Genomic DNA, 26,416 nt, shown 5'->3' with positions numbered 1-26,416 from the left:
GTTCACAAGCAAATGATCACACAACAAAAATTACTGATTATAGGAGGAAATTAGGCTGGAAACAGCTATGTCAGAGCACAGCATACGAAGACACTGGTTTTATCGTAGTTATTGGACACAAAATATAATATAAATATTTATTGTATAAAGTAGAAATAATTTTAAAGTTAAATTGCAACATTAGTTTAAAAATTTTCAGGGCTGTTAGAAAACAAAATAACTTCAATAAATAAATAAAATAATATTTTTATTAGAAACTCAATGGATAAAACATAGTAGCATATCCAAATTAATCAGTGAATTCCAGATATCAACAAATTTACTGAGAAAACCAAAGAGAGAGACAAAGATATAGAAAAAGTTAAAGGGATATTAAGAGACCTTAGAGATGGAATGAAAGGGAGCAACATATGTCTACCAGACTTCAAAGGAGTTGCTCTCAGAAAGAGCCATACAAAATATTACTTACAATTAATAATAATTTAAAACACAGAAAGACTAGAAGCTAGAATAAAATAGAATCACATTTTAAAAGTGCCAATTGTAAAATATTGTCCTTGAATTCTATGCTTTTTCAAGAAAAGTGAAGTGGGCAGTCTTCAGTAGAATAAAACAAGCTGCAATTTAAACATGGACAAGAGTTTACTATACAGACACAGTCACTTAAAGTAGTTGTAAATATTAGTTTTTATTAAGAGGAAAGATGTTCCATGAAGGAAGATTTTAAATCCAGGAAGGAATAGTTTAACAGGAAAATACTAACCTTATGTGTAAACTGAGATATTGTGTTAAAAATATTATTTATGTATGTAAGATGAAACATAGAAGAGAGAACAAAAGCCTTAGTCCATGACAGCAAGTAATTTGAAAAGAAGTACTGCTTATTAGGAGAGAAAAGACACTGATTAAATTCAGACTTGGTAATGTTCATGTAAAGATATGATTGTTTTTCAGTAATTACTAAAATAGTATGAGAGGGAGAGAAAAAGAGAGAGAGAAATGTATTTTTTAGAAGAATATCATTCCAGATAAAAGGCAAGAAAATAGGAAGGAAACAGACAAATTGGGCAAAAGCAAAAACAAAGACAAAAAAAGATTATACCAACCAATTAAAATATATAAGTTATTGGCATTTCTCTGATGATCAGTGATGATGAGCATTTTTTCATATGTTTGTTGGCCTCATGTATGTCTTCTTTTGTAAAGTGTCTGTTCATATCCTTTGCCCACTTTTGAATGGGTTTGTTTGTTTTTTCCTTGTAAATCTGTTTTAGTTCTTTGTAAATTCTGGATATCAGCCCTTTGTCAGATGGGTAGATTGCAAAAATTTTTTCCCATTCTGTTGGTTGCTGATTCACTCTAATGACTGTTTCTTTTGCTGTGCAGAAGCTGTGGAGTTTGATTAGGTCCCATTTGTCTATTTTGGCTTTTGTTGTCAATGCTTTTGGTGTTTTGGTCATGAAGTTCCTGCTTACTCCTATGTCCTGAATGGTTTTGCCTAGATTTTCTTCTAGGGTTTTTATGCTATTAGGTCTTATGTTTAAGTCTTTAATCCATCTGGAGTTAATTTTAGTGTAAGGTGTCAGGAAGGGGTCCAGTTTCTGCTTTCTGCACATGGCTAGCCAGTTTACCCAACACCATGTATTAAACAGGGAATCCTTTCCCCATTGCTTGTTTTTGTCTGCTTTGTCAAAGATCAGATGGTTGTAGATATGTTGTGTTGTCTCCGAGGCCTCTATTCTGTTCCATTGGTCTATATCTCTGTTTTGGTACCAGTACCATGCTGTTTTGATTACTGTAGCCTTGTAGTATAGTTTGAAGTCTGGTAGTGTGATGCCTCCTGTTTTGTTCTTTTTGCTTAGAATTGACTTGGCTATGTGGGCTTTCTTTTGGTTCCATATGAAGTTTAAGGTGTTTTTTTCCAGTTATGTGAAGAAGGTCATTGGTAGCTTGACGGGGATAGCGTCGAATCTGTAAATTACTTTGGGCAGTATGGGCATTTTCACGATATTGATTCTTCTTAACCACGAACATGGAATGTTTCTCCATCTGTTTGTGTCCTTTCTTATTTTGCTGAGCAGTGGCTTGTAGTTCTCCTTGAAGAGGTCCTTTATGTTCCTTGTTAGTTGTATTCCTAGGTATTTTATTCTCTTTGTGGCAATTGTGAATGGCAGTTCATTCTTGATTTGGCTCTCTTTAAGTCTGTTATTGGTGTATAGGAATGCTTGTGATTTCTGCACATTGATTTTGTATCCTGAGACTTTGCTGAAGTTGCTTATCAATTTCAGGAGATTTTGGGCTGAGACGATGGGGTCTTCTAGATATGGCGATCATTAAAAAATCTGGAGACAACAGATGCTGGAGAGGATGTGGAGAAATAGGAACACTTTTACACTGTTGGTGGGAGTGTAAATTAGTTCAACCATTGTGGAAGACAGTGTGGTGATTCCTCAAGGAGCTAGAAATAGAAATTTCATTTGACCCAGCAATCCCATTACTGGGTATATATCCACAGGATTATAAATCATTCTACTATAAGGACACGTGAACACGAATGTTCATTTCAGCACTGTTTACAATAGCAAAGATCTGGAACCAACCCAAATGCCCATCAATAATAGACTGGACAGGAAATATGTTGCACATATACACCATGGAATATTATGCAGCCATAAAAAACAATGAGTTCATGTCCTTTGTAGGGACATGGATGAACATGGAAACCATCATTCTCAGCAAACTGACAGAAAAGCAGAAGACCAAACACTGCATGTTCTCACTTATAGGCGGGTGTTGAACAATGAGAACACATGGATACAGGGAGGGGAGCACTACACACTGAGGTCTGTTGGGGGGAAATAGGGGAGGAACAGTGGGGGGTGGGGAGTTGGGGAGAGATAGCATAGGGAGAAATGCCAGATATAGGTGATGGGGAGGAAGGCAGCAAATCACACTGCCACGTATGTACCTATGCAACAATGTTGCATGTTATTCACATGTACCCCAAAACGTAAAATGCAATTAAAAAAACCAAACAAAAAACCAACCAAACAAAAAATATATATATAAGTGAAACAAAATTAACACATTGTACTAAATTCTTCAGCAGATTACTGAAAATTACCATAATGGTGTAATATACAGCTTGTAAAATGTGCTTTCACAAAAGATGCTCCTATGGGTTACCTACAAAGGGGAGCCCATCAGACTCACAGTGTATCTCTAAGCAGAAACCCAACAAGCCGGAAGAGAGCGGGGGCCAATATTCAACATCATTAAAGAAAAAAACTTTCAACCTATAATTTCATATCCAGCCAAACTAAGCTTCATAAATGAAGGAGAAATAAAATTCTTTACCAACAAGCAATAGCTGAGAGATTTTATCACCACCAGGCCTGCCCTACAGGAATAGCTCCTGAAAGAAGCACTAAACATAGAAAGGAACAACCAGTACCAGCCACTACAAAAATGTACCAAATGGTAAAGCGCATCGACACAATGAAGAAACGGCATCAACTAATGGGCAAAACAACCAGCTAGCATCCAAATGTCAGGATCAAATTAACACATAACAATATTAACCTTAAATGTAAATGGGCTAAATGCCCCAATCAAAAGACACAGACTGGCAAATTGGATAACAAGTCAAAATCCATTGGTGTGCTGTATTCAGGAAACCCATCTCATATGCAAGGACACACATAGACTCAAAATAAAGGGATGGAGGAAGATTTACCAAGAAAATGGAGAGCAAAAAGAAGCAGAAGTTGCAATCCTAATCGCTGATAAAATAGACTTTAAACCAAAAGAGATAAAAAGAGACAAAGAAGGGCATTACATGATGGTAAAAGGATCAATGCCACAAGAACAGTTAACTATCCTAAATATATATGCACCCAATACAGGAGCACCCAGATACATAAAGCAGTTCTTAATGACCTACAAAGAGACTTAGACTCCCACATAATAATAGTGGCGGACTTTAACACTCTGCTGTCAATATTAGACAGATCAACGAGACAGATAATTAACAAGAATATCCAGGACTTGAACTCGGACCTGGACCAAGCAAACCTAATAGACATTTACAGAACTCTCCACCCCAAATCCACAGAATATACATTCTCCTCAGGACCACATCACACTACTCTAAAATTGACCACGTAATTGGAAGTAAGTCCAATTGGAAGTAAGTCCTCAGCAAATGCAAAACAATGGAAATCATAACAGTCTCTCAGACCACAGTGCAATCAAATTAGAACTCAGGATTAAGAAACTAATTCAGAACTGTAAAACTTCACAGAAACTGAACAACTGGCTCTTGAATGTTGACTGGATAAACAATGAAAGGAAGGCAGAAACAAAGATGTGCTTAAAAACCAATGAGAATGAAGACACAACATACCAGAATCTCTGGGACACATTAAAAGCAGTGTCTAAAGGAAAATTTATACCAATAAGTGCCCACATGAGAAGCAAGGAAAGATCTAAAATCGACACCCTATCATCAAAATTGAAAGAGCTAGAGGAGCAAGATAAAAAAAACTCAAAAGCTAGAAGACAAGAAATAACTAAGATCAGAGCAGAACTGAAGGAGATAGAGACAGAAAAATACCCTTCAAAAGGTTAATAAATCCAGGAGCTGGTTTTTTTGAAAAGATCATCAAAATAGACCACTAGCCAGATTAATAAAAAAGAAAAGAGAGAAGAATGAAATAGATGCAATAAAAAATGATAAAGGGGATATAACCACAGATTCTACAGAAATACAAACTACCATTAGAGATTACTACAAACAACTCTATGCACATAAGCCAGTAAATCTGGAAGAAATGGATAAATTCCTGGACACTTGCACCCTCCCAAGCCTAAACCAGGAAGAAGTTGAAACCCTGAATAGACCAATAACAAGGGCTGAAGTTGAGGCAACAATGAATAGCCCACCACCCAAAAAGAAGCTCAGGTCCAGTAGGGTTAACAGCTGAATTCTACCAGACATACAAAGAGGAGCTGGCACCACTACTTCTGAAACTATTCCAAACAACCCAAAAAGAAGGAATCCTTCCCAAATCATTTTATGAGACCAACATCATCCCGATACCAAAGCCTGGCAGAGATTCAACAGGAAAAGAAAAATTCCGGCCAATATCCATGATGAACATTGATGCAAAAATCTTCAATAAAATATTGCAAACCGGTTGCAACAACACATCTAAAAGCTTATTCATCATGATCGAGTAGGCTTCATCCCAGGGGTGCAAGGCTGGTTCAACATACTCAAGTCTATAAACGTAATTCACCAAATAAACAGATCCAAAGACAAAAACCACATGATTATCTCAATAGATGCAGAGAAGGCCTTCGACAAAATTCAACAGCCCTTTATGCTAAAAGCTTTCAAGAAACTAGGTATCAACGGAATGTATCTCAAAATGATAAAAGCTATTTACAACAAACTAACAGCCAATATCATACTGAATGGGCAAAACTGGAAGCATTCCCTTTGAAATCTGGCAATAGAAAAGGATACCCTCTCTCACCACTCCTATTCAATATAGTATTGGAAGTTCTAGCCAGAGCAACCAGGCAAGAAAAAGAAATAAAGCGTACTCAATTAGAAAAGTAGGAAGTCAAATTGTCTCTATTTGCAGATGACATGATTGTATATTTAGAAGACCCCATTGTTGCATCCCCAAATCCCCTGAAACTGATAAGCAACTTCAGCAAAGTCTCAGGATACAAAGTCAATGTGCAGAAATCACAAGCATTCCTATACACCAATAACAGACTTAAAGAGAGCCAAGTCAAGAAAGAACTGCCATTCACAATTGCCACAAAGAGAATAGAATACCTAGGAATACAATTAACAAAGGACGTAAATGACCTCTTCAAGGAGAACTACAAACCACTGCTCAAGGAAATAAGAGAGGACACAGATGGAGAAACATTCCATGTTCATGGTTAGGAAGAATCAATATCGTGAAAATGGCCATACTGCCCAAAGTAATTTATAGATTCAATGCTATCCCCATCAAGCTCTCTATGACTCTCTTCACAGAACTGGAAAAAACCACCTTAAACTTCATATGGAACCAAAAGAGAGCCCGTGTAGACAATTCAATAATAAGCAAAAGGAACAAAGCTGGAGACATCACAATACCTGATTTCAAACTATACTAGAAGGCTACAGTAATCAAAACAGCATGATACTGGTATGAAAACAGAGATATAGACCAATGGAACAGAACAGAGGCCTCGGAGGCAATGCCACAGATCTGCAACCATCTGATCTTTGACAAACCTGACAAAAACAAGCAATGGGGAAAGGATTCCCTGTTTAATAAATGATGTTGGGAAAACCGGGTAGCAATGTGCAGAAAGCAGAAACTGGACCCCTTCCTGAAACCATACAAATAAAATCAACTCCAGATGGATTAAAGATTTAAACGTAAGTCCTAACACCATAAAAACCCTAGGAGAAAGCCTGGGCAAAACCATTCAGGACATAGTCATAGGCAAGGACTTCATGACTAAAACACCAAAAGCATTGACAACGAAAGCCAAAATAGACAAATGGGATCTAATTAACCTCCAGAGCTTCTGTACAGCAAAAGAAACAATCATTAGTGTGAACCAGCAACCAACAGAATGGGAAAAAATTTTTGCAATCTACTCATCTGACGAAGGGCTAATATCCAGAATCTACAAAGAACTAAAGCAGATTTACAAGAAAATAAACAAACCAACCCATTCAAAAGTGGGGGGAGGATATGAATAGACACTTTTCAAAAGACATGTATGAGACCAACAAACATATGAAACAATGCTCATTATCACTGGTCATTAGAGAAATGCAAATCAAAACTACATTGAGATACCACCTCACTCCAGTTAGAATGGTGATTATTATTATGTTTTTTTGTTATAAGACAAAAATTTAATGAAAATTGGACAGTGAGTATTTATAATCCACAGGGCTAAATAGTTACAGTGGAGTAGAAATTTAAAATACAATAGATGCTGGAGTCAGTGTTACATATTATCATCATCTGATTCATCTTCTTCCTTCAGAGATTCCTTAGCATATTTCTTTGCTTCTTCCCTTATATCTTTTGGAACAATTTCATGTCTTCCATTAGTTAATTCACCAACTCAGCTGAGTTCTAGTTCAAAAGCTTTATCCTTAACTTCATCATGTACTATGTAAATTATTTTTGCAACTTCTTTAACAATATCACGGCAGGTCATTTCTTTCATCTGAAGCTTCTCTATTTCCGTCTTTGCAGCTTGCCTGGCTTTGCCAATGGCACAACCCCAATAACCGTATGAAACACCTGATGGGTCAATCATGTAGAGTTGCGCACCGTCATTCACACTGTAAGACCCTAACATGAAACTGCAGCCAAAAGGTCTAACAGCACTGTAGAGTGTATATGCATGCACATACATGGCCACTCTGTCTGCAAGATGTTTTAGTGGAATGTTGTAGCCAAAGTTAGATCTAAAGTTGGAAGCTTCTTCTCTGGCTATGTCTGCTAAAGAACGAGCATCTGCCAACAAACCTGCTACTGCTATTCCAACATGCCGATCAACATTAAAAAGTCGTTTGTTGGAACCTTCTTCATAAAGTTTAGAAAGGACTAATTTTTCTACCCCAAAGACAACACCATCTTTACATCTGATTCCAATAGCTGTACTACTATTTTCCACAGCCTTCATAGCATATTCAACTTGAAAAACTCTTCCGTCAGGAGAGAATGTAGAGGCTGACAGGTCATACCCAGTGCCGATGGAGCTCATTAAAAAACCTGGAGACAACAGACGCTGGAGAGGATGTGGAGAAATAGGAACACTTTTACACTGTTTGTGGGGGTGTAAATTAGTTCAACCATTGTGGAAGACAGTGTGGCACTTCCTCAAGGACCTAGAAATAGAAATTCCATTTGACCCAGCAATCCCATTATTAGGTATATTTCCAAAGGATTATAAATCATTCTCTTATAAAGACACATGCACACGTATGTTCATTGAGGCACTGTTTACAATAGGGAAGACCTGGAAGCAACCCAAATGCCCATTGATGATAGACTGCACAAGGAAAATGTGGCATATATACACCATGGAATACTATGCAGCCATAAAAAACTATGAGCTTGTGTCCTTTGTAGGGACATGGATGAATCTGGAAACCATCATTCTCAGCAAACTGACACAAGAACAGAAAATCAAACACTGCATGTTCTCAATCATAGGTGGGTGTTGAACAATAAAAACACATGGACACAGGGAAGGGAGCATCACACACTGGGGTCTGTTTCGGGGGACTAGGGGACCGACAGCAGGAGTAGGGAGTTGTGGAGGGATAACATGAGGAAAAATGCCAGATATAGGTGATGGGGATGGAGGCAGCAAACCACACTGCCATGTATGTACCTATGCAACAATCTTGCATGTTCTTCACATGTACCCCAGAAACTAAAGCGCAATAAAAAGTATATATATTAAAAAAAAAAGATGCAGCTAAATCATCAATTACAGTTTCATCCAAAGTGAAACTGAAAGTATGGCAAGAATAAGGCAGGCAAATATATTAAGATTTTAAGCAATATTATTTATTATGTCTTTAAATAATTAAACATTAATAGAATTTGCAAGATAGAAACCTTTATGAATTCTACCTTTGCATGGATGGAGAAAGATATGGAGGATTTTATCCAAAAAAATAAGCAGCATTAATAGACAAATAGAGAACAGTATAGTCAACAAATAAATTGAAGCAATTTATCATATTTTATAATTTATTCTTCCACAGAATAATTAATTGTAATTAATCTGCCACAAATTAATTCTTCACCAATGTCAAATAATCCATATCCTGATCTATATCTGGGTTTTATACCCTTTACAAAAATGATCTTAAAATCATAGGCCTAAATCTAAAATATAAAACTAAAAAGTTCTTACATGATAACATTACAGAAAATCTATATGACCATGACTTTGGTGATGACTTTTTAGATATAACATCAGAAGTATCATCCTTGAAAGAAAGGGTTGATATCTAGATTTTGTAAACTTAAACATTTCTTTGCTGTGACAGATAATATCAAAATAATAAAAAGACAAGCCACAGATTTGCAGAAAAGATTGACCAAAAATATCTGATAAAGGACTGTTATCTAAAATAGACAGAGAACAAACTGACAAGAAGAAAACAAACAACAAGGAATAAACTAAATACCTATCAATGATAGATCGGATAAAGAAAATTTGTTTTACATATATACCATGGAATACTATGCAGCCATATAAAAGAATGAAATTATGTCTTTTGTGGGAACATGGATGGAGCTGGAGGCCATTATCCTTAGCAAACTAATGCATGAACAGAAAACCAAATACTGCACGTTCTCACTTATAAGTAGGAGCTAAATGATAAGAACACATGGGCACAGAGGGAAGCAACATACACATAGAGGAAAATAGCACACACAACAACAATACCACTTTTGGGGATTGGAGGGTGGGAGGAGGGAGAGGAGCACAAAAAATAACTATTGGGTACTAGGCTTAGTACATGGGTGACAAAATAATCTGTGACAAGAGTTTACATATATATATATGTATATATATATGCACACACACATATGTATGTGTGTATATATATGTACATATATATGTACACACACACACACGCGCGCGCGCACACACACACACACACACACACACACACACACACACACATATATATATATATATAAAGAAAAAATAGAAAACAACCAGACTAAAGAAATAGGCTAAAGTTCTTAATGGACATCTCACCAAAGAAGACATACAGATGACATGTAAGCCTATGAAAAGATATGCCATATCACGGGTCACCAGAAGAATACAAATTAAAGCAACAATGATATACCACTGCCTATCTATTAAAATGACCAGATCCATAATACCAATAATGCCAAAGGCTGATGAGGGTTGTAGAGCAAATGGAACACTCATTCATTGTTGCTGGGAATGAAAAATGGCACAGCCACCATAGATGACAGTTTGGCAGTTTCTCAAGTACTAAACATAATTTTATCATTCGATACAGCAATTACACTACTTGATATTTACCCAAAGGAGTAAAAAACTTATGTGTATGCAAAATCCTGCATTCAGATTTTTATGTTAGGTTTCTCTGCATCACCAAAGTTGGAAACAAGCAAGATGTCTCTCAGTAGGTCTATGAATAAATAAACTGTGGTATATTCAGACAATTGAATATTGTTCAGCACTAAAAGCAAATAAGCTATCAACCCATGAAAAGACATGGGGGAGGCTTAAATGCATATTATTAAGTGAAAGAAGCCAATCTGAAAATACTAATAATGCATGATTGCAATAAAGGCAAAGTTATTGAGATAGCAAAAATGTATTAGGAGTGTGGGAAGGATGAATAGGTAGAGGGCAGGCAATATTAGGGCAATGAAACTATTCTACATGATATTATAAGAGTGCAGAGATGTCTTTATACGTTGTACAAACCCACGGAACATACAACACCAAGAATGAATCCAACTGAATCTCATTACAAAACCCTGTTGTATAACAAGAATAAACCCTATGTACTTTGAATGATAATGATGTGTCAGTGCAGATTCATCAGTTGCAAAGAATGAAACACTCTGGTGGGACAATGTTAATAATAAAGGAAGTTAGGCATGATTGGGGCAGAGGCTGTATCAGAAATGTTTATGCCTTCTGCTCAATTTTGCTGTGTGAGAAACTGAAAGTGCCCTGTAGATAGTCTGATTTTTTTTAAAGCCAAAAAAGGGGATAGAATTTAATATTACACGCAAAAAACTTCTTGATTAGGTCAAAATAATACAGAAAATTGAGAAGAAAGTTATAGAGGAGACAAAGTAAACTGCAGTAGTATAAACTTAAATTCAAAGCTCTTAATAAGATTAAATATAATTACACTGCATTTAAAAGACAAAAGTTGTCACCATAAACATTATAGGATGCTTTTCAGCAAACACCCTGCTGCAAAGGAAAATAATGAACTAATGATACACAAAACAACATGATAAATCTCAAAACAGAGTCCAGACACAAATGAATAATTGCTTTGATCAATCATAATCAAGTTCTAGAATTGGAAAACTAAAATTGAATCATAAAAATCAGAAAAGTAGTTGTATCTGGGAGAATGAACTGAAAAGGGGCATGACAAAACTTCTGGGTTGTTGAGTTTTCTACATCTTGAATTTGTTAGTGGCTACATGAATATATACACGTATCAAAACGCATCAAAACATATACTTCAAAACATTGCATTTCATTGTATGTAAATCTTATCTAGAGAAAACCATGTATGACAAAAAAATGTTCGTATCTCTTGGTCTCAAGAAAAATATGACTTTCAAATCCCACTTAGAAGTGAGAACATGCCTTATTTAGTTTTCTCTTCCTGTGTTAGTTTGCTAAGGATAATGACCTTCAGCTCCATCCATGTTCCGGCAAAGAACATGATCTCATTCATTTTTACAGCTGCATAGTATTCCATCGTGTATATGTATCGTATTTTGTATATCCAGTTTCATCATTGATGGATATTTAGGGTGGCTGCACTATTCACTATTGTGAATAGTGTTGCAATAAATATATGTGTGCATGTGTCTTGATAACAGAATGATTTATATTCCTTTGGGCATATACTCAATAATGGGATTGCAGGGTGGAATAGTATTTCTGCCTTTAGGTCTTTGAGGAATCTCCACATTGTCTTTCACGATGGTTGAACTAATTTACATTCCCATCAATGGAATTATCTTTAAGAACCCTGTGGTAAGTGACAGAAGCAAGTTACAAAAGACTACATATTGCATGATTTTTTTTTTGTAAAAAAGCCCAGAAATGCAATCTATAAATGCTAATATATAGAATATAGATTAGTGTTTGCCTAGAGCTGGGGGTGACAGTGGGAGAGAGGAATGAGGAGTGATTGCTGATGGGAATGGGATTTTGTTTTGAGGGGATACAGATGTAGTAAACTCAGATTGTGTTGATGATTGCACAACTGTGTGTATGAAATTAATTGTGCACTATAAATTGATGAAATACATAGCATATGAATTTTATTTCAATAAAGCTATTATAATAAGTGAATGTTAAATCTTTTGATCATTTCTGTGTATGTAATATTCTTATAATATCTTTTATTAATTTGCTGTCATTCTCCTATCACATGACATGTAGCTGTCTTTTTTATCTAAGAGATTATTCTCATCAGATATCCTTCCTTTGCACACATTTTTGTTGTAAAATACGGACATTAATATTCCATTATTTATGTATAATATTTACCATTTGTTCCAAAACATATTTTTAAACATCTCTTAGATCCCAAAGTACATTTTGCAACTTAGGAATAGAAGGTAGGTTGACTTTCCCCACTTCTCATCTAAATAACTGAGTAGCAGAATAGGGATCCCCCCAATGATGTTCACATTTTAGTCCCCAGAACTTATCAATATATTTTGTTACATGATAAGGTGATTAAGATTGTAGATAAAAATTAGTTTTGCTAATCAGTTGATCTTAAACTGCACTGTCCATGTGGACTCAGTGTATTCTCAAGGTTTATTTAAAGTGGAAAAGTGAAGCAGAAGAAGATAGATTTGAAGATGCTACACTGCTTGCTTTGGAGATGATGGAAAGGGGTCATAAGGAAGCAGGTAGATTCTAGAAGCTGGAAGAATTAAGGGAATGAGTTTTCCCCTACAGACTTCAGTAGGATTTATCCATTCCAATGCTTTGAGTTTAGCCCAATGAGCCTCATTTTGGACTTACCACCTCCAGAACTGTGAAACCTAACTTTGTACTGATTTAAGCCACTAAGTTTGTGGTAATTTGTTATAGCAGCAATAGGAAACTAACACACCAGCTTAATCATGAAGAATGTTTCCACAAACCTGGGCATAATCATTCTTTTACTTCCTGCTTTTTATTTTTCCTGCTAACTCTAGATAGTGAAAATATAAGCACGATCTCTTTGACATTTTGGATGTTGTTTGAAATTTTAAAAAAGGTGAGATAAGGTAAGAAGAGTAAAGTAAAAAAGTCAAGCATGGGGGAAATGAACTAATAGGAACAGGAAAAGAAAAAGCAAGATTAATATTAGTGGTCAAGCTAATATTAGGATTTTTTTTAGCGATAGGATTTACAATAAAAAAGTAAATACATTAAATCCAACACCATACTTATTCCAAGCATAGTCCAGACATGAACCTCATCCCACCTCTTTCTCCATAAATCAGCACAGAATCAATTAAAAACAAAAGCAATGTTCCCAAATGGCACAATAATATATGCTCTTTTCTATTCAAATAGAGCTTTCAAGAAAGAACAATTACAATTCAATAAATAACATAAAACAGATACCTTAATATGTTACATCAAATATAGACTAATACATATAATGAAGCATATTAATTCAAAAAACAAGGTTTAGAATGATAAAATTATTACTTCTCTTTGTTGAGTTGCTTTGGATTAGGGTTACAGTCATTAATGTGAGAATTGATCGGTTTTTGTATTTAACAATAATTTTTAAAATTTAATTTAAAAAAATTGAACAGTACTAGAAATTAAAGTTCATGGATAGGTATACAATTTGGTTTCGACTATAGCAGAAGACTTTGGGGAAAAGTTGTCTCCAAGGTCATTTATCATTTTGCATCTTCCTCTTTAAATAGACCTATAAGAATAGAGAAAAGAGCATTTATTGTCAAAGACCCTGTGAAACGGCAGATATCATTAGGTGAGAAAACCAGGAAGAACAAAGACTCGTTTCCACCATCCTTTCAGTTTAGGGGGTCAGGTATTTTCTGGTACTAATTATTTACAAAGCAACTCCTCCAGCATCATGGCTACCTTATTTTGGGGAGCTGCATCCAAATTAACTCAAGAAGAGATAGAAACATAAAGTGAACTCAAGCTCTGGAAAATGCTGGTGAGATTTTTTTTTCTTTTACAACTAATACAGAATACTTGTGGGAAAGGATAATTAAATGGTTAGATTTTAAACATTTGTAATATAATTGAAAAATAATGTTCTTGAAATACAGAGAGAAGGAAATTATTAAAATGATGATCATAAGGTAATAATATGAACCTAAACATGACTGTGAGAAGGGCAGGATGGATACGAATAAGAAAATGTCAATAATTTCAAAGGAAAGTGAGTCATTATGCCCAAAATGCTCAGAAAAGGGAGGATGGCATCCTTGTGATGGACATTGGGTTAAGGAGAGAAACAGCATGATGTTACTGCATCAGTTGGATTAAACGGAGGCCATAATTCAGAAGGTTAACAGCCTTTACTAGGATGTAAATTCTGATAAATGCAACTTTAGATTTCAATCCTCCAATTAAGATAATTAATACCTGAATAAAACACCTCGATGAATAAAAAAAATTCTTCTAGAACCTTATGATGTGGACAGTAGGGAAAAAATCCCCAGGCTTGTGTTTAACAGTCCAGTTTCTTCTAGATGAGAGCCAAACAACATAAATAATTGTTGCCCAAAAAGGCTATGATGTGAGCCTCCTTAAGTTGAGGGCCTCTCTTAGTGGAGGACAGTATTTTTCTTTTAACTCAGCAGGAAAACCAAAGGGGAATGAGGTTGTAAAAGCAGGCGCTGTGCTTGAGTCTGTATCTAAATCATATTATTACTATTACTGTTACAATCATTATTTTGTAATGCACAAGAGATCCCACACCTGTAATGACTACTGTGTCAACCCTGGCATAAATACCTGAAGAAACGCTGTAGTTTCCCAAACGCTGGAAGTGTTAGGCACAACGTCACTACACAGGGAACTGTGCTGAGAGCATAGTTCAGTAGGAGTTGTCAGAATTCAGCTGGATGGATCTTGAGAGGATCTTCAGGTCTCTGTTAGACAACCTGTAATTGGAGGAGTTATTTACATCTATGGTTGATTTGAGAAAGAATCCTAAAAGCTTCTTTAATCACAACTATTTCACATACCCTTTTCCATCCAAACATGCCAATGACCCCATTGTAGTGCCTGAAATTTCACCATTGAACATTTATCCATTTAAATAAATGTTGCCATTTTCCTAAACCCTTTAAAATCATCGTTCAGTGATGATCTCTTCCAGCAATATTTAATTCAACCAAACTGGGAGAATGAATACAGCCAGAATTAAACTAGAAAGATTAGAAAGGTGTATGAAGCAATGTTGACATTAAGGGACAGTCTTCTCTTTTTAATGCCCATTTTTTTGTTTCAGTTAATAGACAAATGCTTAAAATACAAAGCAAAGTCAGTCCTGGAAAATCCTAAAGTACTCTGAGTTTGTACATGGAGAAATTACATAAGACACCACTTCCCCTCCTTTCAAATCAATCAGGTCTTCCTTTGTTTCTAGATCTTTCTTTTATTGCTTTACCTCCTTTCTGCCTTCCTATCAGGGTTGTATTAATACTTCATGGAGTGATTTAATTTCATGGTTGAAATAACTATTCATATGACATGTAATAGTGAAACTGAAACTCTGTCATTTTACAAAGGGGATAAGAGAATTTCCATTAAGTTAAATAATTTACCTGTGGTTACAGCACTATCATTTTAGAATCAACTTTGTGTAATTTTGCTCCTCTTTTTATTATACCACACTACGTCTCGACTATCAGCATCTGAGATCACATTGGTGGAGGTGCATACATCATGTGCAGAAACATAGAGTTTCATGAGAAGAACTTGCAAAGCCCATGAGTGGATAAACTTGCAGAGAAATTGCAGGGTATTCATGAGTGGATGTGATAATCAGGTATGGCAATATTCAGAAGGTGAAATGTGGGCATATGTTTTCATTTATAGGTAGAAAATAAAGCAAACATTTCAAGATGTTTGCTGGTAGATAACATAAATGTAACCATATCCCAAAACACAGAAATTCTTTCAAAACTGATCGTCTTACACAAAATAAAAACTAAATAAACTTTAGACGCAGCTAAATAAACCTTAAAAAAAGGTGAGAGAAGTGAGGCACATGGCAATATATATGTGAGATTGAGGGGACTTATTTTATCTCTGTGAATTTTGCTTTCTCAGCTGAAGTGAATAAATGTGATCTTACCTTGAGGTAAGATGATCAAAATAGATGCACTTCAATTTCTTTAAGTATGCATGCTATCAGCATCTTCCCCATTTTCAGCTACTGGGATTACATATTGGTTCCATGTTAGAAATAAAAACTATAGTCTTTTTAATGTTTTCTTTTTTTCAGGTAGTTTAATTGCCTCCTGAGAACTTGACCCATTCATTCCATTGAAAAAATGAACAACGTAACTGAATTCATTTTCTGGGGTCTTTCTCAGAGCCCAGAGATTGAGGAAGTTTGTTTCATGGTGTTTTCTTTCTTCTACATAATCATTCTTCTGGGAAATCTCCTCATTATGCTGACAGTTTGCCTGAGCAACCTGTTTAAGTCACCTATGTATTTCTTCCTCAGCTTCTTGTCTTTTGTGGACATTTGCTACTCCTCAGTCACAGCTCCCAAGATGATTGTCGACCTGTTAGCAAAGAACAAATCTATCTCCTATGTGGGGTGCATGTTGCAGCTCTTTGGAGTACATTTCTTTGGTTGCACTGAGATCTTCATCCTCACTGTAATGGCCTATGATCGTTATGTGGCTATCTGTAAACCCCTTCATTATATGACCATCATGGACCGGGAGAGATGCAATAAAATGTTATTAGGGACATGGGTAGGTGGGTTCTTACACTCCATTATCCAAGTGGCTCTGGTAGTGCAGCTACCCTTTTGTGGACCCAATGAGATAGATCACTACTTTTGTGATGTTCACCCTGTGTTGAAACTTGCCTGCACAGACACATACATTGTTGGTGTTGTTGTGACAGCCAACAGTGGTACCATTGCTCTGGGGAGTTTTGTTATCTTGCTAATCTCCTATAGCATCATCCTGGTTTCCCTGAGAAAGCAGTCAGCAGAAGGCAGGCGCAAAGCTCTCTCCACCTGTGGCTCCCACATTGCTGTGGTCGTTATCTTTTTCGGCCCGTGTACTTTTATGTACATGCGCCCTGATACCACCTTTTCGGAGGACAAGATGGTGGCTGTATTTTACACCATTATCACTCCCATGTTAAATCCTCTGATTTACACACTGAGAAATGCAGAAGTAAAGAATGCAATGAAGAAACTGTGGAGCAGAAATGTTTTCTTGGAGGCTAAAGGGAAATAATTGGACTTAATAATTTAAACTCCATGACCTTAAAAATTCTCAGCCTTGGTGAACTCATCTGTGCAATGAAGACAATAATAACAACCTCATAGGGTTTAGAGTGGAAAAATGAGAGAATAACACATTCAAAAGACTAAGGTATTATTTTTATTGTTATTGCATTTATTCTAATATCTCATAATTAGATAACTTCCTGAAATATCTATGACAGAGAAATATTATTAAACATAGAATCACAAATGTGCAGAGGAGCAATTCTTCTTGGCTGTCCTTTGAGGACCTGTTTCTGTTATCCTGTCTTGCTTTCACTGGTCTTGCCATCACACCTGAAAGCAGAAACTCTCCATATGTTTAAAGTGGAAGAAATAAATTTTAAAAATTTAGAATTTCCAAATGTGTGGACAGCGTTTGCATATATTGGGGCTTAATTTATGAGCTGTCAGGCACTATAGTATCAGTCAGATATTTCCTCCTAGAAAAACAATCCTCTACCCTACTGCTTAGTCTATGTATATAGCAGTGGGGAATTGAGAAGGTTGTAATGTGTGCTGGCTGCTGACAACCTGGGAACAGTGAGAGGAAAGGGCCCCACAGTTCACAGTGTAGATTTCGCTTATCCTTATATATGCTGCTGTGCATTTAATCACTGTCCTTCACATTAATACCAGGAATTATTTAGCCCAGTCTTTTTTTTTTAATTATACTTTAAGTTCTAAGATACATGTGCAGAACCTGCAGGTTTGTTACATAGTCATACATGTGTCATGGTGGTTTGCTGCACCCATCAACCCATCATCTACATTAGGTTTTTTTCCTAATGCTACCCCTCCTCTAGTCCCCCATCTCCCAACAGGCACAAGTGTGTGATGTTCCCCTCCCCGTGTCCATGTGTCCTCATTGTTCAACACCCACTTGTGAGTGAGAACATGTGGTGTTTGATTTTCTATTCTTGTGTTAGTTTGCTGAGATGATGGTTTCCAGCTTCATCCATGTCCCTGAAAAGGACATGAACTTGTCCTTTTTTGTGGCTGCATAGTATTTCATGGTGTATATGTGTCACATTTTCTTTATCCAGTCTATCAGTGAAGGGCATTTGGGCTGATTCCAAGTCTTTGCTATTGTGAACAGTGCTATTGTGAACAGTGCTGCAGTAAACATATGTGTGGATGTGTCTTTATAGTAGAATGATTTATAATCCTTTGGGTTTATACCCAGTAATAGGATTGCTGGGTCAAATGGTGTTTCTGGTTCTAGTTCCTTAAGGAATTGCCACAGTCTTCCACAATGGCTGAACTAATTTACACTCCCACCAACAGTGTAAAAGCATTCCTATTTCTCCACATCCACTCCAGCATCTGTTGTCTACTGACTTTTTAATGATAGCCATTCTAACTGGTGTTAGATGATATCTCATTGTTTTGATTTGCATTTCTGTAATGATCAGTGATGATGGGTTTTTTTTCATATGTTTGTTGGCTGCATGAATGTCTCCTGAGAAGTGTCTGTTAATATCCTTCACCCACTTTTTGATGAGGTTGTTTGCTTTTTTCTTATAATCGTTTAAGTTCCTTGTAGATTCTGGATATAAGTCCTTTGTCAGATGGATAGATTGCAAAAATTTTTTTCCCATTCTGTAGGTTGCCTGTTCACTCTGATATTTTCTTTTGCTGTACAGAAGCTCTTAATTAGATCTCACTTGCCAATTTTGGCTTTTGTTCCTTTGCTTTTGGTGTTTTAGCCATGAAGTCTTTGCAGAGCTTCAAAAGAATAAACCTGCAATCTTTTGTGAAATAGTATAAAGGAATTCTTACCTGAATATGTAGAAAATGACCTATGGAAATAAAATAATTTTGATGTATACAATGTGTGTTTCACTCCTACATTCTGTAGAATCATATGCTACAAGCATTTAACATCTCAGGAGTTTTGCAGGTGAACTAACTTCCTAGTTCTCTCTGTCTTTGCTCAGATGGCTGTAACTTCCCCCACAATGCTAAATCAACTACCTGGTAACACTGTTCTCAATCTTTGAAAAAATGTGTGAAAATCTTTCACCAGCTTGTATTTCCTGTCTACTTTTTTTGTTATTGTGGATTAACGTATAATTTCTCTTATTTTAGCGACAATTCAGATGGCAAAGGAAATATATTTTTGTAGATAGTTTACTATGTGTAACATAAACTCTATTTTTGAAGTATCTATTAGTGTTTGTCTTAATACAATGACATAAAAAGAAGAAAATCAAAAGTTACATAATATTGCCATACAGAAGTCTTATTTACATGAAAATATAAAGGAACACATGCATATTGAACTGTTTGAAAACTCAGAGTTCAATAATGTAAAAAAATGAAAGAAAAAACATAATCACTTTACTATGCTTTCTCAGAAACATACCATTGTTAGCAGTTTCTTATGATTCATTTTATTAAAAATAATCTTATACCTATATTCACTTATAATTTCTATTTTATGTTTGTAGTCACAGAAAGGAATAGTATAAAAATTGACACATAACTTTTTCCTTTAGAGAATGAGATACTCTGACTGTCTCTTCATAACAGGACTTACAAATGAAACCCCGGAGTCTAGTCAGATTGGACGTGGTGCTCTCACACAGCAGGTACACTGGAGACCATGCCAGAAAACAGTCCTCTCCCAGGGGAAGGTCAAAGTAGCCGGCAGTGTGGGAGGGTGAGGTGAACGAAGGAACAGTGTTTGCAATTCCAGAGTCTGGGAGGTAGTGTGAGAATGTCCTTAGGATTGTGATCAGTCTTGTTTTCCAAACTAGACCTAAAGAAAAACACAACTGAGATAGCTTCCTTAATGTTGCAGCAATTCCCAGAACCATAGCTGATAGAGAACATCTTCCTCTTCCACCACCCATTTTCTCACCCCTGATTTCTTTCACCCTTGGCCAGTACTTGGTTGGTTTGGGTTGTCTGCCTTGTGGTGATTGAAAACATTATCCATAAGAGTTTGATCCCTGGTTGCCCTGTTCTTATTTACTGTAATTGCTGCAATTGTGCAGTTATAGCTATCCCTGGGTGTGCAAGTTCTAAGAGAGGTTCCACTACATTCTCTGTGTTCTGAATATAATTATCTCTGTGTCCTAAACCATAAAAACAACACTAGCTACTCATCGTAACCAGAATCAAGTACCCCATCCAAAATAGTGACTATTTTTTTATTTTTGCCTGCTGGTCTATTTGTATAAAGAACACAAAAGAGTGGTTCCTGCTATGTTACTGGAAAATATGTTTTTCTCTCTAGAAACCATGACTTCTATCCTCATGAAAATGAAGACTAAGAAAGTAGTTCTTGGGAGTATAAAAAACAGAAAACACCTACTTTCACCCCTTGGATCTCAGAATAGTATAATGCAGGCAAATGGTGACTCCACACCACATAGAGACCATCCGTTCAGCATTCAATTCATACACTGAATCTGGAAAACAGCATCTCTTCTCCTCCAGAGCTGACTTCTAGCTAGTCCCTTGACTGAGCTCTTAACAGGCCTTTCCCCTCTTCCGTAAAGCTGGATGCTTACAGGTGATGGGCGATATGGGAAGATCAGTGAATTCTGAGATCATGAGAACATTTTATATCTCCTTTACCCCAAAATAGGTACCAGGTCCTAGGTAATATTTAAGGGATATTATGTCCATGTATCGATTTATCTGCAAGCTGTCAAATGTTGTTGTAGATGAAGGCACTGTGGTTATGGAAGACAAATCTACATCTACAGTGTCTATTATTTCTGATTAGGACCAATTGCTTTCACTTTAAGGGTGGAAGAGGTCTTATATAATCATCTCGCTATGAGACACATGAATATCTTCCCAGGAACTGGCATCACATTGAGTGCTCAGGCATGGAATCTGCTACTGGCATGTTGGGCACTCAGAGGTGGGAGAATGCAAAACAGCATTTATGGCAGGGAGCTTGTGTCACTGAACCCAGGCATAACTCACATCCTTGCCAGTATAGACACTCTGTTCATGTGCTTAATGTGCTATCACTGAAATAGCTTTAGGCCAGATCACGTCAGAGCACAGCCCATCCTCATCGTCTGGATAGTGAAAGCCTGCTGTCTTGTACATGCTTTCTAGTTAGTTCCAACTTCAATATGTCTATCCACGTAACTTTTCCAGATCACTTGGTCCAGTCTTCTGATCTTCCAGACACTTGATCAACAAACCAGTCCTTTAGTTCTGTCTCAATTCAATGTATATTTATTATTTGGGACTCTTCCCCTTCTATACAAAGTTGAAAACAAGAATATTATTCAGGGTTTTGTCCACTGGCAGAAATTCTCTATGCTACATACCTTTAAGGCCACCATTTAGGGCCGTGATGTCATTTTGGGTTAATGCCAACATACTGTGGTGACTTGTATGTGAACCTGACCTTTCCTCCTCTGTCAGATGATCACAGAGCACTTCCTGTGAGGCCATATGTATGCCTTGAGGAAGAGGCATTGATTTAACATAATATGAGAGTCAGAACCATCCACTTGTTCCTGAACCACTCTTGTCTTCTGATCGCTCAGGCCTAGCTTTTACCATTTCAGGCTTGTGTGCCCTTCAGAAATTAAGACGTTGAGCCATCTGATATCTAGTTCATAGTGGGTAGCTCAGGTTGCAAAGTCTCCTGGCATCCCTGGTCAGTCACTCACTATCTTTTGCACTTGTTATGTAAAAGTGAAATGATGTTACCCTTCCTATTTGTGAGGATCAAGACGTATTCATTCATCTAGTGCTAAAATTTCTGTGACCATACTAAATGTAAAGCTTTCGGATTAAGAAGCTATGATTGAGACTCTGTCATTACTGTGGTATGCATTATTCTATTCAATTTTATCACTTATAGATGGAAACCTGGCCTTCTCCAGAAGCTTTGTGAGGGTCACTAGTCTAAATTAAGCTTTTCTGTAATTTTTTTGTGACGTAATATTTTCAAAATTTCTAGCACCTATAGCTCTCAGTGAGGGCTGAGCTTGCCCAGTTACCTTAAGAAAAGCATCTGTGGCCCAGCAGCAGTGTCTCATACCTGTAATCCAAGCACTTTGGGAGGTCAAGGTGGGCAGATCACTTGAGGTCAGGAGATGGAGACCAGCCTGACCAATATGGCGAACTATCTCTGCTAAAAATACAAAAGTTATCTGGGCATGGTGGCACATCCCTGTAGTCCCAGCTACTCCAGAGGCTGAGGCAGGAGAATCATTCAAACTTGGCAGGCAGAGGCTGCAGTGAGCCAAGATTGCACCGCTACACCCCAGTCTAGGCGATGAAGCGAGACCCCATCTCAAAAAAAAAAAAAAAAAAAAAAAAAAGAAAAGAAAAGAGAAAAGCATTTGTGAACTTTTATTCACTTTGCCATGTCAAGAAATTGTGACTAGCCTTGGGACATGGGAGGCATCCTCTTTTTCTCACACAATGGTGATTTCACATACCTGAAACTCATAAGGTATTTGTTGAGTTCAAAAGGTTGTTTTACTCCAAATATTATATTTTATTGTATTTATTTCATATATTAATCGTAAACCTTGAAAATATTTGATGATTTATTTTTTCCTGTTCCTTACTTGGAGTATGTGAAAGCAGTATAGACACTAGTCATATGGCGAGATATTATTATAAAAACAATGTTACGTTAAACTGTAATGATGCCTCTCTAAGTTTGCAAAGATGATGATAATATGTCACTTGTCTATTAGAAGACTCTAAATTAGTATCAAGTCTATCTCTTTTTGAAAGCAGCCTTCCCATATAATATTGTAAAAAATTCTGCGTTTCAGAGGGAATATTTTTAGGTGTGATAAAAGATATTAGCATCCTAGATAATATTATTCCCTAAAGATCCCCTTATTTTGTGAATTGAAAACAATTACAACAATATTGTAATAAACAAGTTTGTAATTAAGGACTTTGTTCACTAGCATAATTTCCCTATGCCATTTACCTTTGAGACCACCTTTGAATTATGCTGTGTTGGGCAGCTGTTCTTTACAGATTAACGCACATGTGTGGAGATGACTTGTCTGAAAATGCAACCAAAATCCTTTCCTCCTCTGTCTGTTCATCACGGAGTACTCCCAATGAGGCCATATACATGAGCTTGGAAAGAGACACTGATTTAACAGAAGTGAGTGATATGAGAATTAGAATCATTCATTTGTTCATAAATTACTGTTGCCTTCTAACCTGCTCAGGTCAACCTCTTACCAGTTTAGGCTGCATATCCGTCAGAACTTAAGATGTGTTGAATCCTATAATATCCAGTACATAATGTATAGTTGAGGTTGCAAAGTTTTTTGGTATTCCTGGTCAGTCACTTAGTATCTTTTGTATGTGCTATTTAAAAATGAGCTGATTTTGTCTTCTGTATTTACAAGAATACAGAAGCATGCATTCACCTGCTGCCAAAATTTGTGTGATCAATCTAAAAGCAAAGTACTCAGGAAAAGGAGATGTTATTGAGAAATTATCATTATCCACTATAATCCATTTAGTTTTAGCACAGACCAGACACGTTAATAAAAGAGACAGAAGGTGATAGCCATCTCCATTGCAGAAATATAGTTTTCATCTAAACATCTCCATTGCTCTATCCAAGTTCTTTTCTTTTGCATTATTTAGAAATGTCACTGAAATAATTCACATCTGTTATGTAATTATTTCTGTTTCAAATCCTAAAACTATTTCTCTGAGTTATCACATTCCTTATTTAATCTGGTAATATTTTCCAAGTTTCTACCATTAACTTGTTGCACGCTTTATTTCTAGCCTGCATAAATATCTCTACCTTAATTTGAGCTGTCTATGTTGTAGTCATAATGGCCCTCTCCTATAAACAAATTACTATCATTGTTATGATTCAAGAGAAACATTGATGTTTCCCCAAATTAGAAGAGATCCCATTAAAAGTAAAAAGTAGATTTTATAAAAGGAACAATTATATGACTACAACTCCAGGAGTGAGAACCGTCCTAATATCAAGAACTCTTTCAGACAGGTGAATTTTCTCTCTCGGTTCCATTGCTGTTGTAGAAAAATTAGGTGCACTTATGAAAACTTATGCTAAGATTTCAGCATATCACTCAAGGAATTGAAAGGGAGTTTGCTTAAGTTATATATACTGTCCCTTACAACATGAAACTTCTACACTTATTTAAATCTAACACTTTCTGCTGAGTCAGGTAGAACAACTAAGTTGATCATCAGACATGACAAAACCAAAGTATCTAATAAAGAAAACCATTCAGAAGAGGGAAAACCTGTTGGACTGTGAGTATATTGATGGGTAACTATTAGCAGGGAACTCCAGAAGAAGTCAACATGGAGAAGAACAGACAAACGTCAGACCAAAGCCATAAATGACACTCAGCCGTCAAGAGCCAGAAACACAGCAGTGAAGGCAATGAACGTCATGTTATCTCTTTGTACCTCATGCAGTCTCTTCCTCTGCATAAAACTGACTCAACATTCATCAATGATATTTATCCATATTGTCTTTTTTCCTGAAGGAACTAACATTCATGCTCCAAGACAGAGTTACATTAAATCAACAATAAAGAGACAGTATTCTTTATTGGCTTCTTCCAGGCCACTCCAAACTATCATGAAGGATTTGAGATCTTCATTCATGGTTTTATATCTGAGATCAGTTTCTTGCTCCACAGCTTCCTCATGGCACTTTTCACTTCTGTGTTCCTCAGAGTATAAATCAGAGGGTTGAGCAAAGGTGTTCCAAGTGTATAAAACACAGCTATCATCTTATCCATGGGGAAGGTGGTGGCAGGCCGTGTGTATATAAATATGCAAGGTCCAAAGAACAAGATGACCACAATGATGTGGGAAACACAGGTGGAAAGGGCTTTCTTTCTCCCTTCAGCACTGTGGTTTCTCAGAGAATGCAAGATGACGCCATAGGAGAACATCAGCATGACAAAACTCACTGTACAAATGGCCCCACTGTTGGTAACCAGGAGTAGGTTGACCACATAGGTGTCTGAACAGGCAAGTTTCAACAAGGGCTGCAAGTCACAGAAATAGTGATCGATCACATTGGGGCCACAGAACGGCAAACTCAGGGCAAGAAAAATCTGAGCTAAGGAATGCACGCAGGATCCCACCCAGGCTGCAGCCACCAACACACCACAGACCCGGTGATTCATGATGGTCATGTAGTGCAGGGGCTTACAGATGGCCACATGGCGGTCAACAGCCATGAGGATAAGGATGAAGATCTCCAGGCAGCCAAAGAAATGGAATGTAAAGACTTGAATTATGCACTCGCTGAAAGAGATAGTGCTCTTCTTTGAAAGGGCATCCACAATCATTCTAGGGGCTATGGAAGTAGAGAAGCAGGTATCAGATAAGGATAAGTAGAAAAGAAAGAAGTACATTGGGCTCTGAAGTGCCCGGCTGGTCCTGATGGTAGTAATAATCAACAAGTTACCCAACAATGTCCCCAAGTAGAAGAAAAATATAATAACAAACACTATGTTCTTCCAAAAAGCATCTTGTGTCAATCCAAGCAGAACGAACTCAGTCACATTGCTATTCAGTTGCATGGCTTTTATGAATGAGGGGAAGAGGCATATGAAATTGTTTATCTGAAAAAAAAAAAGGAATTAGCTTATGGTATGCTACGTAATGTTATTAAGTATTTTATGCAAAATTAAGCATTTCTCATCAGAGACATTCTGTTAGTGGTTTCTTAATAAGTCACTTCAATACTTTGTTTCTCAATTTTGACGATCATTTCTTAGGGTTTTTAAGAGTCTCAAATATGCTACTTTGCTGTAGCATTCTTCACATGCAAAGCCTTGTTAGCTTTGGCATCATTCTGATTAATTTTGCCAATTCAGTGAATGTAAAACGCTATGAATCTATTGTAAATTAACTTCATTTTTTCATTTTCAGTAAATATTAGTGTCTATATTTTGCATGGTTTATCACTCAGCATTTAGGATATACTAAACTGCCCTTGGAGATCCATGATATAAAGTCCCACACCACCACCACCCCATACAGAACGTCTTATTTATACATAGTTTATAATTACAGATTCATAGAGATATATATTATTCATAAATACATAACAATCTCAACTTCTATGCAAAAATT

General features: G+C 36.5%; 2 protein-coding genes and 1 pseudogene across 3 annotated transcripts; 1 reads left to right on the top strand and 2 right to left on the bottom strand.

Annotated features, from left to right (window-relative positions):
* Positions 1-6,914: 6,914 nt before the first annotated feature.
* Positions 6,915-7,819, bottom strand: LOC116555040 (annotated as a pseudogene). The gene has a single exon (XR_004270347.1). The product of XR_004270347.1 is annotated as a proteasome subunit alpha type-3 pseudogene (transcript).
* Positions 7,820-16,352: 8,533 nt separating this feature from the next.
* On the top strand, positions 16,353-17,282 carry LOC116554455 (olfactory receptor 4S2). Its single transcript, XM_032282423.1, has one exon. The coding sequence runs from the start codon at positions 16,356-16,358 to the stop codon at positions 17,280-17,282; it is 927 nt and encodes a 308-aa protein (XP_032138314.1). The 5' UTR covers positions 16,353-16,355.
* Positions 17,283-24,927: 7,645 nt separating this feature from the next.
* On the bottom strand, positions 24,928-25,860 carry LOC116554556 (olfactory receptor 4C16-like). The gene has a single exon (XM_032282475.1). It carries the CDS (start codon positions 25,858-25,860, stop codon positions 24,928-24,930), a length of 933 nt encoding a protein of 310 aa, XP_032138366.1.
* Positions 25,861-26,416: the final 556 nt, after the last annotated feature.

This window comes from Sapajus apella, unplaced genomic scaffold, assembly GCF_009761245.1.
Source record: "Sapajus apella isolate SASKATOON/1434 unplaced genomic scaffold, GSC_monkey_1.0 scaffold14, whole genome shotgun sequence".
Classification (NCBI taxonomy): domain Eukaryota; kingdom Metazoa; phylum Chordata; class Mammalia; order Primates; family Cebidae; genus Sapajus; species Sapajus apella.
Note: the sequence above shows the minus strand (reverse complement) of the source record. Positions and strands in the feature narration are given on the sequence as shown.

Coding starts and splice junctions, on each gene's coding strand:
- LOC116554455 (XM_032282423.1), top strand. CDS start 16,356: ATGAACAACGTAACTGAATTCATTTTCTGGGGTCTTTCTCAGAGCCCA.
- LOC116554556 (XM_032282475.1), bottom strand. CDS start 25,860: ATGCAACTGAATAGCAATGTGACTGAGTTCGTTCTGCTTGGATTGACA.